The 18,690-nt window shown below is 29.5% G+C and overlaps 1 protein-coding gene across 1 annotated transcript in view; it reads left to right on the top strand.

The window, feature by feature from the left end:
* The window catches only part of LOC107444320 (cell adhesion molecule Dscam1-like), a 230,960-nt gene that overhangs the window by 40,420 nt on the left and 171,850 nt on the right, over positions 1-18,690 (top strand). The window contains exon 3 of the mRNA XM_087158837.1: positions 16,636-16,797. Within this exon, the coding sequence (XP_087014963.1) occupies positions 16,636-16,797 (162 nt within the window). The remainder of the gene's footprint in view (positions 1-16,635; positions 16,798-18,690) is intronic.

Consider the following 18,690-nt stretch of genomic DNA (forward strand, 5'->3'; position numbering starts at 1 on the left):
ACATTTATTTTGTTTAAAATGAAACTAATGATTTTAAAAAAAAAGGCAAAATTCCAAAAGTAAAATATACATTTTAACCGAAAATGCATCAGAAAAAAACACAATTTTTTCATGATAGAGGCACCGTTAAAGGAAACGAAAAATAATTAACTTTTTTTGAAGTTTAATTTTTATGCTGAAACTCATTTAAAATATTAACGAACTGCAATATTTCATTCTACATAAGATAAATAGTTTATCTCAAAGTTGAGTGCTTGGATATCTAAAGAATTTTTTTTAAATTGTTTAAGATAACTGTTAGAGTAATTGAAGATTTTAACCATTACTTATAGACAGTCAACAAAGGATACGTTTTAAAAAATGAAAATTACAAAATATGACAAAAATTCGTTACATCAACTACTTAATGATCTTATTTTACTTGGGCATTAGACTACCTACCAAATGTTTTGTGAAAATTGAATCCATTTTCTCTCTTTTTGAAAAATGCTTTTTTCTCCCTAAGATAAGCAAACTGAGACTGCCATTAGAGTTCAGGCATTGAAAGTATCATCAATATTGTAAGCCAGTATCGTGACTACTCTAATGGGATCATTTTCGTATGAAATTGAAATCGCGTTTAAAAGCCATTACATACCACGTGATTTATTATTATCATATACTATTTGCTCTTTCAAAATTTATGTCTTAAGTTTCATTTTAATTTCGCTTGCGCTGAAAACTGCGCTGAGGCTATTTGTATTAAAAAGATTGTGACCCCATTTTTAAATATCTTTTAAGTAAAAACATGTTACATAATAAATGATAATGTGCTTTAAGCATTTTCCTTTTTTTAATTCTAGATGGAATTATTGTTTTTACAAAATTCAAATGAAATATGAATTAAACATGAAATAGAAAAAATATATTTTATGGGCTTAACTTATTTTTCAATTTCTGTTGAACATTTGCCAAATCATTATTTAAAGGCCACGCTTTGATAAAGAAGGAAAGAAATAGATAAATTTTAACCTTTATGTAAGTAATAAAAGAATACCCAACGTAAATTTGTTACAATTCCTAGCATGAGGTGATGATCAGACTTAATGGTACCATCAGGAATTATGATGGCTTTTGTAGGAATATAAGTTGGAAACCAACAACATACGTCGGTTCCTGATTAATTTTTTTGTTGGACCATCGGAAAATACCATCAAACCATGGTGGTTTTGTTCATTTTGGTTCATCATGCAGTTGTTCCAATTCCTAATATGAGGTGATGGTCAGTCTTAATGGTACCATCAGGAATTAAGATGGTTTTTGTTCGAATATAAGTTGGAAACCAACAACATACGCCGGTTCCTGATTAATTTTTTTGCTGGACCATCGGAAAATACCATCAAACCATGGTGGTTTTGTTCATTTTGGTTCAACATGCAGTTGTTCCAATTCCTAATATGAGGTGATGGCCAGTCTTAATGGTACCATCAGGAATTAAGATGGTTTTTGTTGGAATATAAGTTGGAAACCAACAACATACGTCGGTTCCTGATTAATTTTTTTGTTGGACCATCAAACCATGTTGGTTCTTGATGGATTTTTTTGTTGGACCATCGGAAAATACCATCAAACCATGGTGGTTTTGTTCATGTTGGTCCAAAATAAATTTGTTCCAATTCCTAATATGAGGGGAAGGTAATTCTTGTTGGTATCATCATAAAAATATGATGGTGTTTGACGGAAGGTCATGATGGTTACCATCATATTTATGTTGGTCCATCAAAGAAAAACCATCAAAAATTTGGTCTTGGGTAGGTTCGGTTTTCTTACAATCAATAAAAAAAATAAAAAAATAATGTTTAATTTTCGTCTGACTTTTCCCATATGAGCGCCAATTATTCAAATTTTTTTCATCCGACTTCCTGTTTGGGTTTTCAAAACCATTAAAGATGAAAATGATTCATTAAGAATTATCAATTGATATTTTATCGAATGTAAAACAAACACGCAATCGAAATTTAACAAGTCACTACTAAAGAAGAAAGGACTGAAAATATCGAAATCTGTTTGATTGCAGGAAGAAATAATAAGGAGTACAAAAGCAATTGAAAAAAAAAAGCCTGAATAAACAGCTTCCAATTTGTATCATTTCTTATTCCTAAAGAACTAGGGAGTAGAGAACGCTCTAAAGTAGAGATTACAAATCTTTTTCAATTAGTGTGTCAAATCAATTAGTATGTAATACTGCAATCGAAATTTAACAAGTCACTACTAAAGAAGAAAGGACTGAAAATATCGAAATATGTTTGATTGCAGGAAGAAATAATAAGGAGTACAAAGACAATTGAGAAAACAAAGTCTTAATAAACAACTTCCAATTTGTATCATTTCAAATTCCTAAAGAACTAGGGAGTAGAGAACGCTCTAAAGTAGAGATTACAAACCTTATTCAATTAGTATATCAGTTTAATGGTTTAGTATTAATTGCTTGATATTTCCGGGTATCTAATGTGCCACTTATTACTTATTTTTTCAAAAATATTACTTTGACTTTTGAATTTTTATTTCAAATTATAGAATTACATTATTGTGTTATTACATTTTCGATTTAGCTTCAAATAGAAATCGAATAAATAATATTTCGAAAATATTTCAATATGATAATAAGTTCGAGTAAAATATCCTAAGGCGGATATCGTTTATAGCAAGCAATTAAATAAAATTAAGGTAACGTTAGATATTTAATTTTATTTTTAATATAAATATTATATTTATGAATACAATATAAAATGTATTATCAAAAAACATCCATCCTTCAATGATGGAAAATTCTACTTTAATAGTATGATGGTTAATCATCAAGAGAAGTTTGATTCTCATGGACCAACAATCCAACAATTGTTGGATCAACAATTTGTTTTTTTAATGTTGGCTCATCAAAAATCACTCCGATATTGGGGTGATGGTGATTCCTGATTATTCCTTAGTATTAATTGTGACGGTATTAGTTTTTTATGTCAGTGCATGACTTCGTAGTGTTGTTTGGTATTGATTTGGATTTATTGATTTTTTTCACTCCACATGGGTATGCAGTTGGTTTCAAATAAATAAGTTTTAAGTTTATTTATCAAAGGAAGTATCAAACAATAGCTGAATTATACATACCATGTTCAGAATCAAAAACGATATTGAACGGTAAATTGTTCAACTCCGTTGGCTTGTAATTTTGAACAGAACCCAGAAGACAAGGGAGCTCCCGGATCAAGCATTGGGGCAAACTAGCTTTCGTGGAGCACTCTTTGAAGAAACTAACTTGCATCCCGTCACATGGAGAGGAAAATAACGAAAACCTTCATAAGTTTGCCCGACGTCAAGGGCATTCCAACCCATGATTCATTTACCATTGAGGATATTTTACGTTAGCGCTGTGGTTAGTGTATGCAGGAAGCAGAATTCGTAACAACAAGCCTGGACAACAACGAACCAGGGTCACCTCATTGGAAGGGGTATCATCTATTCCCTGAGCCACCGTGGTTCTTAACTGAAGTATCTGGGGGCACCTGGGCTGTAAATATTAATCAAAATATTAATCATAACAAACGAGGCATTATCAATGTTCAGCATTGAGATTTAATGATAATTTAATACAATGAGACACAATTTATGATAATTATTTCAGAAGATGTAGTCAAATGTTTAAAAAATGTAGAAACAGGAGCTCATTAATAATATTTTTGACGTCAAATTCTCCCTTCAACACTGCAATAATGGGATTTCCAGAAAGGGAAATGTTTTCCATTACATCTGCTTTCTTGGAGATAAGCCCCATCGGTTCTCGAGCATAAGGTAGAAGAGATTAAAGTATTATCCCTTTCTTGCCTTACGAAGCAGGCTTTTCGCGACGTAGTTAATCTCCGCTATGCAAACATCGCTAGTTAAGTTTATATTTCTAAAATGACGAATATCTGTTTTGTATTTGAATTAGTGAAAGTCATAAGACATATGCTGGATTAAATATTTATTGTATTTTAATGAATTAATTTAACTGAACATAACATTTTTTCGCGCAATTTAATTTTAAATGCCAAGCATGAAAACTATAAATATATAAAATATAACTATATAAAATATAAATACATAAAATATTAATATATAAAATATAAATATATAAAATATTTATAGATAAAATATTAATATATAAAATATAAATATATAAGATATTAATATATAAAATATTAATATACAAAATATAAATACATAAAATATTAATATACAAAATATAAATATATAAAATACAAATATATAAAATATAAATACATAAAATACAAATACATAAAATATAAATATCTAAAATGTTAATACATAAAATATAAATATATAAAACACAATTAAATGCATATTTTATTTACAGGCATTGAACATCTGACCCTATTCTGCGTTAACAGCTATCTATTTTCATTTCCCGAGACTTGTAATTTTGAATTCTACCCAGAAAACAAAGGAACTCCTGGATCAAATATTGGGAGAAACTAGTCTTCGTGGAGGACTTTTCTGATGAAACTCCATCGCATTTGCATGGAGAAGAAAACCGCGAAAGCCTTTCTCTTTAAACTGACATCAAGGGAACTCTAACTCTTGATCCGTCTACCACTTGGTATATTTTGAGTCACCACTGTGATCGGGGAGATTTGGGTGCCATGTCCATATCAACCAGTCATCTCTGAGATTCGAACCTACGTCATTTCCTCGGAAGGCAAGCGCTCCATCACCTGAGTCAACACGGTTCAGTTAAATATAAGCATTTATAGCAGAACAATATTGAATTAAAAAAAGAACGCATAATGTCAAGTTAAATCAGAGCCAAGTAGCTCTTGTTAAAACTGGAAGAAAATATATCTAAAGAGAGTGTAATTTAATTCAAGAAAGTGAAGAAAAAAAACCATGGCAACAAAATCTACAGTCAACCACATCATCCATAGTATAAATGAAATATAAATAAAAAATTAGAAAGTGACAAGACGGTTTCTTTCTTAGAAGCTGCCATATTGTCAGTGTCGTCGGATTTACCCGCACAGGTGCAATTTTCCGCTTTGCCAAAATTGCAAAACTCACCCACCCCCCTATGTTTGCCAGACCGTCACCAATAGCTCATTGTGTGAATCTTGTTGAATGAGTGGATAGAGTGCTCACCTCCTAATAAGTTTAGCCGGGTTCGAATCCAACGATGGCTAGTTGATACAAATTCTGCACCTGGCTTGCACCGACCACACAGTGCTAATATAAAGAAAAATATCCTCAGCGATACACGGGTTAGTTATAGACTAATGCCGTGATAGACAAATATACAGTGATACACAGATATAGTGATGGACAAATGTGTGTTAGTTACATCAGAATTTTTCCTCGTAGGAAATTTTCTTCCATTATTTGGTTCAAAAGTTCCCCTATCTACTGGATTGGGTTCAAAGTTACAAGGCTACGGAGTTGTTCATTGGTAGTCATAAATTCAAACTTGGATTGGCTGCTCAGCGACGATTATGAAATAAAAATTATTTAGACCATTGCACAACGTAGTAGACGTACTTTAATACTACTACATAACCATGCAATATCGAATCGTTTTACCAGTCATCTTATTAGACAGAAAAATTATTAGATGTAATCATAAAAAAATAGGTCTTTATTAATTATCAGCATAAAAATGACAAAAGTTGTAACGGTATTTGCAAAACATATTTTTTATAAATAATCATACGGGATTTACCAATAATATTTATTTATCTACTCTTTTTAATACTATTCAATATTGTTATTATATTTTTGAGCTTTAGTGTTATTCAAATTTGAAGACTTGGATATAAAAGTGATATTTATTTATTGGGAAGTTAACACATAATGGTATCTTTGTTACGGAACATTTTTTCATACCTGTGAAATAATAAACAATGCAACGTTTTATCATGAAAAAAATTTAGCTACCATTTTGCAATTGTTATACATAAATGAATAATAGTTACTTTTATTAAAAAAATGCATACATATAACTTTATATTCAGTCAATGCATACCAGGGAAATAATAAACATGCAACATTTTATTATGAAAACATTTAGCTACTATTTTACAATTGTTAAACGTAAATGAATCATAGGTACTTTCATTAAAAAATATAAGCAAAAATGTACTCAGTCAATGAATATCAGGGAAATAATGAACAATGCAACAGTTTGTCCTGAAAAAAATCAGTTACCATTTTATAATTGTTAAACGTAAATGAATCACAGTTACTTTAATTAAAAAAAAATTATACAAATTTGTATTCAGTCAAAGCACACCATTGTTACTTTTATTGAAAAATATGTGTGCAAATTTGTATTCAGTCAACGAATAAAAGGGAAATAATAAACAATACAACATTTTATCATGAAAAGAATTTAGCTACTATTTTACAATTGTTAAACGTAAATAAATCCCAGTTACTTTTATTTAAAAATGTATATAAATTTGTATTATGTCAATGCACACCAGTGAAATAATAAACAAAAACAATGCAGCTTTTTATTATAGAAACATTCAACTAACATTTCACCATTATTAACTGTAAATGATTACTTAAATGATTTTTTTTTCTTCACTTTCTTAAATTAAATTACACTTTCTTTAAATATATTTTCCTCCAGGATTAACAATAGCGGCTTGGTGCTGATTTACATAGTTACTTTTATTAGAAACTGTATGCAAATTTGTATCCAGTCAATGCATATCAATGAAATAATAAAAAATACAACGTTTTATCATGAAAACATTTAACTTCCATTTTACAATTATTAAACGTAAATGAATCATAGTTACTTTTATAAAATTGTACAAATTTTTATTCAGTCAACATTAACTGGTGAAAAAATAAATATAGAATAACAATTTAAAATTTGGGAACAAGAATAAGAAATAACTTTCCTGCTATTTTCAAATAATCTCTTATATGACAATATTTAATGAATTTTTATTGTAATAAAAAATGAAAATGAAAATTAATATGACTATATATTATAATATTAAATTGAATATAAATTTCTTATGAGACTGGTCTTTATTTATTTTCAATAAAAAAATGACAGGTATGAGTGCTGGTGAATGAATTTTATAACAATGATAATTATAATGAATAATACATGTGATGAACTCTAGAATACTATAATTTATGTTTATAAGTGTTAAATGTTTATGTTTTTAGTACTGATTATCATTTTCTTAATAATTATAAGTGGGTGATGTAAACACTTATTTTTATTGCATCTGTAAATCACAAAGATGTTGCAATTTACTGAATAAATAATAGTAAACTTTCTAAACTTTCAACTAAAAGTATTTTCACTAATGGACACTTTAGAATATCTTTAAAGGTTGCCCAATAATTAGCTAAAACTCTCGAACCAAGTACTTTGCCATTTAACGAAATTGAATTCTGATTGCACTCGTATATTAAACCGGGTTTTAAGAAGATTTTATGATCTTATATGTTTGTTTTAAAGCAAATTGTTTCGAAAAGAACTCTCGTATTGTTTGTTTTTCTCGAAAGGAAAAGTTCCGGGAAGTTAGAAAAAGGAAATTACATTAGTGATTTAGTAATATTATTTTAAAATATAAATGTGCTTATTTAAGTTCTTTTTCATAATACTTTTACTTCAAAACGTTGAATCGAGAAGCTTTTTCGGAGACATTATATGGGTACTTCACTGTTAAATATCAAGCATTCTCATATTTAATTTGTGTTAATAAATTGTTAAAATGTACTTTGAAATTTTAATACACTTAAAAAACTGTGGCGTTAAAGAAAAAGTCCAAAAATCTTGTTATTTCAAGTTAATAACGAATCAAGCGTTCTTACACATTTTAAAAATATTAATAGTTAAATCTAAACACCAACAATTGATGAAGCTGACGCCAAGGAGCAAGTGGATATAATCTTTTCATTTTCGCCAATTTTGGATTTTGTTCTAAACCTCTCATTTTGCCAATTTCAGACGATAAATACTTTTTTGATTGCAATCGAAAAGAGAAAACGAAGCCTTGATTTTGTACGTTAGAATATTCAACAGAAACAAGAACAAAATTGATACAAAAGGGCATAAATGTTTTTAGTCCCACCATAAAAACAATTGTGTTCTGGTTAGAAGTTTCACACATATCAGTTTCAATTATACTAAATAATTTTAAAATAGTTTATTCATATTCGTTTTAGTTTTGTTAAGCCTTGTTCTAATTCATATATTCTTTGTGTAGTGCTTGTACGTTTCATCAACAAACTAATTTTACATTTAGGAATATTGTACATGCATCCTAAATTAATGATTCTTTCTTTATATTGTACAGTTAATATAAATTTACTGATTCTTACTGTAGTTGCTACCATTTGATTAGCTACACGAAAATGTTTTGTAGTTTACGTAATGTTTTAATTTCGAATTATTCTAATAATAGAGGGCTCCAAGCCTTGCTCGCTGCGTTTGCCATGTCTGGGTATTCTTTTTTCGTGGTTCCGCTTTTGTCGCTCCGCAATTCGGACTCAAGTCACTCAGTCATTGGGCACAATTCTATTTCACTCTAGTTTCGTATGGATTGTTGAACTTTTTTTAAAGTCGAAATTCTAAAAACCTACAGCTTATCAATTGCAGTCTTAAATACTAGAGTTGTGATGACTCAGGGGATAGAGCGTTCGCCTTCGAATAAGGTGAACCGGGTTCGAATCCCAGCAATGGCTGGTCGATACAAATTCCGCACCCGGCGACCACAGTGCTGACGTGAAATATGCTCAGTGGTAGACGGATCATGGGTTAGAGTCCCTTTGCCATCAGGTGTTTGTTGTTTTCCTCTCCATGTAACGTAAATGTGGGGTTAGTTCCATCAAAAAGTCCTCCACGAAGGCAAATTTCTAACAATGCTTGATCCAGGAGTTCCCTTGTCTTCTGGATTGGGTTCAAAATTACGAGGCTACTCAGTTGCACATGGATTGTCGTAAACCCAAAAATTGGTCTGCTGTTCAATGACGGTTATAAAACGTTTTTAGTTTGTCACTGTAAGATAAAATTGCAAAATGCATAAAAGCCGAAGAAAAGGATTAAAAAATTAAACAAAAAACATAATTATAAAGTAGGTAAAAAAAAGAGGTTAATACTAAAAGATTATAGGAAATTTTTAAATCGACAAGCAATGCCATTCAACACAAACAAAAAAAAAAGTAGAAAATCCTACAAATTTAAAACAAAAAATCATACACAATGGGATAGTTGCAAGTGATGTCACGCATGGGTTAGCTAATCAGGTTCGACACACACGCGTAATATCGCTAGCAGCTACCCAATTAAATCTTATCTGGAAACTGATTCAACGTGATAAAAAATCCAAGTCCCCGCAACACATTCCAGAATGTAACCCCAAGAACAACCGTGTGTTTGATTAGTTGTAAGTGACCAATTATGCCGTTGATTTTGAGAGTGAATTCAGTTGATTTTTTTTTAAATTTTTTACATTTTCGAGGCTTTTATGGGTAAATGTTTGAAAGAGTTTAAAAACATTGGTAAAGACTTATTAATTTACGTGATGTTTGCAACGCTATAATTTTAAGAAACATCAAAAATGCTACAACTATTATTAAAATCGTAAGCGAAAAGAATCCTATAATAATCTCATTTATCATTAAAATAAATAATCATATTTATTTCATCTTTAAATGCTTTGTTTTTTTATTTTCGTACAAATAAATTCACTAAATGGAAACAGAATATTGCTTTCATTCCCATTCTATTTTAGGAATAAGGGAAGCAAACAACATGTTTTGGAACAAAATAAAATCTCAACAGAAATTCAATTCCATAACAATTTAAGATCCGATGCAAATAAATTCGATAAAACAATATATCCAAAAAGTAGACCCATACTACAGTGTTTCCATATGTACGTAAAAAGGCTGCATTCTTTCTGTCTGAGCCTATTCCAGAAGATGTGGATTAAGATTTATTTTATCCCATAAATAAAACGCTTTACCATATTTTCAATCGAAATACCTGAGTCGCAATTTTTTTTCCGATTGCCCGAGCTACAATAAAAGTATTATGATTTTCAGAATGCAATATTTTCCATTTAGAGCATAGCATGTATAAATTGCAATGCCTTAACATATTTCCTAGAAGTATCAAAATACTTATACTCTCTTTCATAAAGCTAAAAACGTAGACGTATAATATGTTTGCCTAGTTTTGGCGGCAAACTTGGTCATAAAAATATTGAAAACAGAATTATTTCTCCGCTTTTAACTAAAATAAAAGCTTTCCAGTTGTTGTTGTTGTTTTTACATTTTAAATATGCTCCTAACAAAAGGGAGCAGATTATAATAAAACATCAATATGAGCTTCGTTCAGTATTTTTTTAAAAATATATAGCTGTTTGTTTTATTATAAATATTTTAAATGCAATGAAAGTTTTAAAATATGCTCGGTAAAAACTGTGGTGTAATACCAGAGTTTGGTGTTGAAAAATATCCAAAAATGAGTAAATTATTAAGAAATGTTTAAGTGATTCGAAATATGTTCGTACACAATTATTAAATCGGTGTACGTAATTGTTTGTAAAGATAATTTTTAATAAACGTATATTATTTTTCATCGGTTTATTTTATAACGGCTGAAGCAGTTACCTAATTCTTAAATATCTGGAATCAAATTATGATATCAGCTTGATTTCAAAAACCTTTCTGTAAGCAAGAGTGTGAAAAATTATGTAATCGTTATATTTTTAAGTTACTGTTTAAAAGTTTTTCTTTTTGTCATGACGCGGAAATGTTGATATTTTTGTAATCAGCACGGGAGTTAGTTGCGTTTCGGAAAACACGGGAATATTTTAATATCACATTTTTTTTAAACGCAGCAGTCAAACTTGGATGTGTATGAGCCAAAGCATTCAGAAATGGCGTGTTCACGAAGATCCCACTGAACAGTTTCAAAACATGTTTTATAATCATATCCTTCATAACTTTCAATTAATATGTTAAAATATTTAAGAGTTTTTTTTAAAAAAAATAAAAAACTTCAAACAACTTAAATTTTAATAAAATTAAATTTTTTTAAGTGTGCGTTATACTTGATATTCCTTATGAAATATAACAGACTATGATGATTAATTTAAAACAGGGTGCGTAGCCAAATTATTTAACAAAAAATAAACACCTTTGGGCGAAAAAGAATAAAATGCTAAATAGGCTATAGTAAACGCAACAGATTAGCTCTGAAAAATTCAAATTTAAACTAATGCTTTCAATTTTAAACTCTTTGAAAACTCTAGATACAAAATTTAATTAATTACACAGTTTATCTAATTAAAAAAATCTTTTTCGCATTAAAAAAATTAAAACAAAGAAGTTTTTTTTTCCTATTAGAAATAGACTCCATGTGATACTATTTTTCCCGGTATTGTTAATGGACAAAGACAAAAAAATAAACAAAAAAAAGTTATAATTGGTTATCATTAAAAGTAATTATGATACATGGTGTCCTAAACCAGACAGATGGTTTTCAAAATTTTAAACATGAAAACAATTAAGGTTACAACAATTCATGTCACGTAACATTTGTTTTTCTTTCAGAAATACTGATTTTCGTTCAAAATTCTTTCGACAGATGTCGTTTCGGATAATAAATCTATAATTCAGAAAAAATAATAATAAAAAAATCTCACCACAACGTGGGACATTATGAGATATGATAGAGGCTAATTGTGAATATTTTGGAAAATATTGGTATATGGTTATTCAGAAAAAGATTTTGAAAAAGGATTTTGTGGTTTTTTGATTATTTTGCTACAATGTTTTGTTGTTATTAGGGGTTTACAATATACAGGAGTATCGGCAGCAGGACTCTGATCTCCTGTAATTAGTGCAAATAAGAGGGTTTAAAGGATGCTTAGCCAAATTATTCAACAAAAAATAAGCACCTTTAAAGCACTCAAAAAATATTTTTAAGCGCTTTAAAAACGTATCATAATTAGGCAGGAATGGAAAATTTTTGACAATTAGCGGTTTTATCTTGTTTTAACCGTCATGTCAAAAAAAAACTTTTTGGCATTGCTTTTGACAATTATCAAAAATCTATGATGATTAATTTAAAACAGGGTGCGTAGACAAATTATTTAACAAAAAAAGCACCGTTTAGGCACTTCTCAAGCACTCAAAAAATATTTTTAAGCACTTTAAAAAATATTATAATTAGGCAGGATTGGAAAATTTTCGACAATTAACAATTTTATCTTGTTTTAACCGTCATGTCAAAAAAAAAAACTTTTTGGCATTGCTTTTGACAATTGTCAAAAATCTATGATGAATAATTTAAAACAGGGTGCGTAGCCAAATTATTTAACAAGAAATAAGCACCATTTAGACACTTTTCAAGCACTCAAAAAATATTTTTAAGTACTTTAAAAAAATATAACTAGGCAGAGTTGGAAAATTTTTGACAATTAACGGTTTTATCTTGTTTTAACCGTCAAAAAAAAACCTTATGGCTTTGCCTTTGACAATTGTCAAAAATCACGAAATTTTGAATCATGTAAAATGAATGGCATTTTCATACGCTATGGACTGAAAATTCGCCGAAATAGATTGGGGGTGAATTAATTGTGAAAACGTTGAATAGAACAATGTGAACTGTGTCTTTTAGCATAATTCGAAGCGAAAATCAACATAGTAAAAGAAAAATCTCATTTTGAAAAAGAGAAAATTAAGCACTTTTTAAAAACACCCAATGAAAAAAAGCACCTTTAAGGGCTTTTATAAAACAAAAATCGAAAATAAGCACTTATTAAAAACGCTACACACCTTGTAAAAAGAACTATGAGCAGGGATGGATCAGGAAGTAGTGCTTTCATCCCCTCTGTTCCAATTTTGCTCCCAACCTGAACTGTCCACATTGTTTACAAAAATCATCATCTGTGGTAGATGAATCATGGGATAGATTTATCTTGCTATCAGGTTGACCATGAACGTTTTTTTTAAATGTATTTCTTATTCTTCTTTTCTCTTCTTTCTTTCAGAAAATTCCAAAATATACGTGCGTTAATAAAGTTAAATAAAGAGCCGAGATGGCTCAGGGGATAGAGCGTTCGCTTTCCAATGAGGTGAAACGGGGTTCGATTCCGGCGATGGCTGGTCGATACGAATTCCGCATCGGGTTTGCACCGACTACAGTGCTGACGTGAAATATCCTCAGTGGTAGATGGATTACGGGTTAGAGTCCCCTTGTCGTCACGCTAACCGTAGGAGTGACTCGAGGTCTTCTTCTCCATGTAACGCAAATGCGGGTTAGTTCCATCAAAAAGTCCTCCACGAAGGCAAATTTCTCCCAATACTTCATATAGGAGTTCCCTTGTCTTCTGGATAGGGTTCAAAATTACAAGGCTACGGAGTTGAACATTAGTAGTCGTAAACCCAAACCTTGGGTCGGTTGTTCAACGACGGTAATAAAATAAAACAAAACGAAATAACGTTCACTTCAACGATAGTGATACTCATAATATTCAACGTTTGAAGGAGCGTTTGCAACTCGAAATCTTCTTAATTGACCAGATGTGAGATTTCTGCCTGACATCATCCATTATTTACTTCAGTAGACTTGATTTAATTAAACAGAGGGTGAATTTCTCCTAATCCCGTCCGATATACCTTTTTAACTCAATAGTCTATGCCTCATTGGTTGTTTAATTGAATAAAAGCTCTTCACGTGGGAGCTATAAAGGTAGTTCAGATACTAGAACAAGAGCGTGAAGTAGTTCTGTTACATCCGGGCAATTCCGGTAACAAATTTGATAGCAATTTCTATTGGCATGACAACTACATTTGGGAATTACTAATCAAGTTCATATCAGAAGTACTAAATAAAAGTATGAGTGATACGTTTTGGACAGCATTAATATTTGATAAGCTAATAAAACATAATAAACATTACTTTTATATAAATAGAAATAAGAAATAGAAGTTTTTTTTTTTAAATTTGAATAAGAAGAATAAAATTGTAAATTTAAATATAAAATTAAATTTTTAATTTTTATAAATAGAATAAAATTTTAAATTTAAATGAACAGAATAAAATTTTTAATTTTTATAAATAGAATAAAATTTTAAATTTAAATGAACAGAATAAAATTTTTAATTTAAATAATTAAATTAAATTTATATAAATAGAAAATTTGTATTACATCTAGATATTTCCAATTGGTAATTTAGTTAAAAATGCATAATTGTCATTAAAAAATTTAAGCCTCTTTTTACTTCATACTATTCTATATTTGTTAATAAATTCAAATTAGTAAATGATTGACTTGTTTTTATAAAATTACAATATGGTCAATAAGGTCTACAGTGGACACCCAAAATCACTCGAAAAATCGATTTTCTAGTTTTGACCATTTTATATTAAATTAAATGATATAAAAAAGCATATTAATTATTAAAATCATAAGAATTTGTAAAACATTTGACAATATTAGTGTTATTTTGCTTTTTTATTACAAAAACTTGTTTTTGTGAGTGTTTTGTGTACTATTTCTCATCCAATTTCAAAATTCAATCAAAATTTGAAATCGTTCCATGGGCTGTAATTTTGATTACTATTCAATGAAACGTTTTTTTATTCAGTTTCTAGATCATTAAAAAAATTTGTAGAGAAAATATTTCAAAATAAGTCGCCAAAACATTTTTTATAGTCATTTCAATGTTCCAAAATGTTCATAGAAGATCGATTTTCATGTTGTTTTTTTTGTGCCGAAACTTCCTTTTTCTACTCTGTAAGAAAATTAGTACAGTAGGGAACCGATTATCCGGAACGATCTGGACCTTCCCTATTCCGGATAACTGATTTTTCCGGTTTTCCGAATCGCTACAAAAAGCCGTTTTTTTATTGTTAAACCCAACAAAAAAAAAAAAGTACTTAGAAATAATCTTATAAAAAAGAAAAAACGATGAAGTAATTCACTAATGATTATTTCCAAAATCATGGTAAGGTAAGTATCTTTCAAAAAAGAAAGAAAAATCCTAAAATCTTATGAGGAAAAAAACAATTTTTTTAAAAAAAATGGCGGAAAATTTATCGAATTTCGTTCCGGTTTTTTGGTTTTCCGGTTTTCTGATTTCCGGATAACCGTAGAAAACCTTCTGATTTCCGGATAACCGTTCTGTACCGTAGAAAAATGTGCAATTTTTTCCCCTACGATTTGAAGAGAAATGTAAATAGAGTTGAAATTAACAAATAATCTTTGAATTTAAGGAAACATTTAGACCAAGGAGCTTATTTAAACTTCAAAATAATTCGACAATTTTTTTTTGTGAAAAAAATTATATTTTTCTTGTCATAGCACGAATTGGGTATCAAATTATTTTTTTAATATTCTCTACCAAAATATTAAAAAATCCCTGCAAGTTACAGCAATGTAACATTATTTTTTAAGAAAACTTATTAAAAGTCCACTGTAGCCGTAATAATGTATAGAGTAATACAGGTTATAAGAGTAAGTTATAAGAGTAATACAGATACTCTGTGGTTCAGTTCAATTACACCTTTTGTAATGACCAATTTAAAAAAAAAAATAAGGAAATTTTTCGTACCTAAAAAATCATAGTTCAATGAATATGTGCTTATGTGCTCAGGGATATTATATATTCATATAATATAATAATTATAATGTATATTAATTATTATATTATATGAATATATAATAATGTATAATAATTATGTATATTAATAATGTATTCTAATAATAGAGTGGTAGAATTTTTTTTTTGTAAATTGATCTTGGTTGGTTGGTTCTAATGCTACTTGCTACAAGGGCAAGCCTGCTTGTTGAAACCGAGCAAATTTAAGGCAGAGTGTGTGATTCTTTTTTTTTCAGTGGCGCCATCTATGGCCAAGAATTCGACTTCTGTCACACCTGTTTATAATTCGAACCCATTCATACATTCATTCATTCATCCACAGATCGTAAGTTCGACCTGAATCAGAGAATGATCGATCTCCATTCCAGTACCCCCAGAGGTATTGATTTGTTATGGCAGTTTGTTATGATTAGTGATCACTATTAAATGAATCAATATTTACTTATCCCTGTGAAATCTGAATCATCATATTTTCATCTTTCTATTTATATACAATTTTTTTTCTCGATTTCTTTATTTCAATCTCATTGTGAGTTTTATGTGCATGCAGCTTATGCGCAGAAAATAAAACTTATTATTATAATTATTTCTTTCGTAAATTTTTCTTTTTTTTTCAATTCTTCTTGGTTTTTTATTGGGTTAAGAAAAGCACGGGGCTGCTTATTAAATGAATGAAGTCCATAAAAGATCCTGAACGACGCAGAGGGCAGTTCGAAGCATTGTAAACGCCATTACGGCATAGTTAATCCCAACAATCAACGTAAGTCTTACGTTAGATTAACGATCTTATTATCATCATCAAAAAATAGCAAAGAATTGATTACTAAGTAATTGTAGGGGTTGGTAAGTGAAGCGAGTAAGTGGCGGATATAAGTAGTCTGAGATAAAAAGAAATGTATTTATTTAAATCCGTTCTTCTGTACTATCTTTGATCTGAATATATTATTATTTTGTTCCCTCTAGTTTTACCGCAGAGGTATGCAGTGGAAATGCATGACGAGTTTGTTTTAAAGGGGAACACTGCAGTTTTAAAGTGCCAGGTCCCTGGATTTGTCAAGGATTATGTGTCCGTCGAAGCATGGATTAAAGAGCCACAGGAGCAAGTGGACACATCATCTAAATCTAGTAAGTTTATTTGACAGACGATTTAATACATATTTTCTGACACTCTTATTCGATAATATGTTTCGTTATATTTTTTAATTAAAAAAAAATCCAATAGTTTTGAAAAAAAATTTGTTAGATTGTCGCAATTATATTTGTATGAAAATATAAAATAAAAAGGAATTTTTAAATTTTTTATTTTATTTCATTCATATTCAAAAGTTTATCCATAATTGATTTTGTAAATTTAAGAAATTTTAATGATAGATAAGTGTTTTCTTAGATCTAAATAAATGCAAATTTGAAATAAAAAAATTGTTTTTAAATGAGTTGACTTTTATTGCTGAAAAATCACCTGTGCTTTTATGTTATATTTCATAACCACAACACATTAAAATGCTAGATATATTATTTTCCATACTTTGAACTAAATTATTACATAATATTGAAAAGTATGTTTAATGAAAACTCTGCCTAGCGGATCACCGAAGTCAAGCATCATTGGCTGTGGTCACTGTGCGGGTGGGTGACCACTTGGATCAGTATGCGTAGGGACCGAGGGTGCGCGGTTATGATCCTCGTTAGACTGTTCTACCGTAAAGTGCTCGACTTCGCATGCAGATCGTTGGGCTACCGAAGCTGGGGTGCCATCCCCTCTGCAGAGGATCAAAATTGTGATGGCATGTCTTCGGATCATCCTCAGGGATGCTTCCCAGACCGTTCCCAATAGCCCATTGTGCAGCTCTAGTGCGACGTAAATGAACTACAACAACAATAAAAATTCTGCCTCAGAGGGTTATACGAGTATCTAAAGATAGGCAAAGGATATATCAGAAGAAATATAAGGGTCAAAAAGTATATCCAACGATAGTTATATAAAATATTAAAATATTATATAAAAATACACATTTGGTAAATTTACATTCACTGATAATTGATTTAAACCTTTAGAGCCTGTAGTGTGTTTTTAGTGGAAGATTCGAATAATGTATAATAAACTTATGTTAACTATTTGTTTCAGTACAAGTCACTGTAAATATCATAACGTGACATTTGATTATCTGAGTCGAATGTCAGTATGAGAAAAATGTTCAAGAACATTAGTTTTAGTGATAATCACAAATATGTAGAATGAAAATTATTAATTTACCAATATCCTAATATTAATAATATATTACCCTTTGATTTTCTAAATCAATTATGTTTTAGGGCATATGGAATGACAATTATTGTTTTTTGAGACATACGATTAAAATTGATATTCATAGTTAAATGTAATTTTTATTTTATTTACTGTAAACGTACATGGGAACGTTTCTTTTAAAAAGTTAAGAGTAAAATTATTTTGAGTACTTAACGCAAAACTGACGAGTGAAAAGTAAAAAGTTTTGATTTTAAAAAGTAACGATTTAAAAAAAGTGCAAGTAAAAGTACAAATACTAAACAATAAAAGCAATGATTTTAAAGTTCATTTCGAGTAAAACAAAAATTATAAGTAACGTTAAATTTCATTTAAAAATGTAAGAAAAATAATCTAGTTTTAATTTAAAATGTATTTAATTTTTAATTGATGTGGGAGAAAACTAGCATGAGCCATCGATTAATGAAATAAAACTAAGTTGCCAAAAAAATAAACTATTTATTAAAAACTTTAAAATAAAAACAGACCTGGCACATACTTAAACTTCCAAAATAGCTGGGAAAAGGAACTATGGGCACTGAAGCTCGTATAAAAGCTTAAGTACCGTCATGTGGGGCTATTTTGTGCAGGATTTCGCAGTTTTTGAACTTTGATATGTAAAAAAACGATGTAAATTCAAACTTTAGTAAAATTTATCGATATTATATTCATAACTGGACTCAGACGAGTGAATTTGATCAATATTGACATTATATGTATGTAATATTTACAAA

This window comes from Parasteatoda tepidariorum, chromosome 3, assembly GCF_982258835.1.
Source record: "Parasteatoda tepidariorum strain Cologne lab strain chromosome 3, Ptep-v5.0, whole genome shotgun sequence".
Taxonomy (NCBI): domain Eukaryota; kingdom Metazoa; phylum Arthropoda; class Arachnida; order Araneae; family Theridiidae; genus Parasteatoda; species Parasteatoda tepidariorum.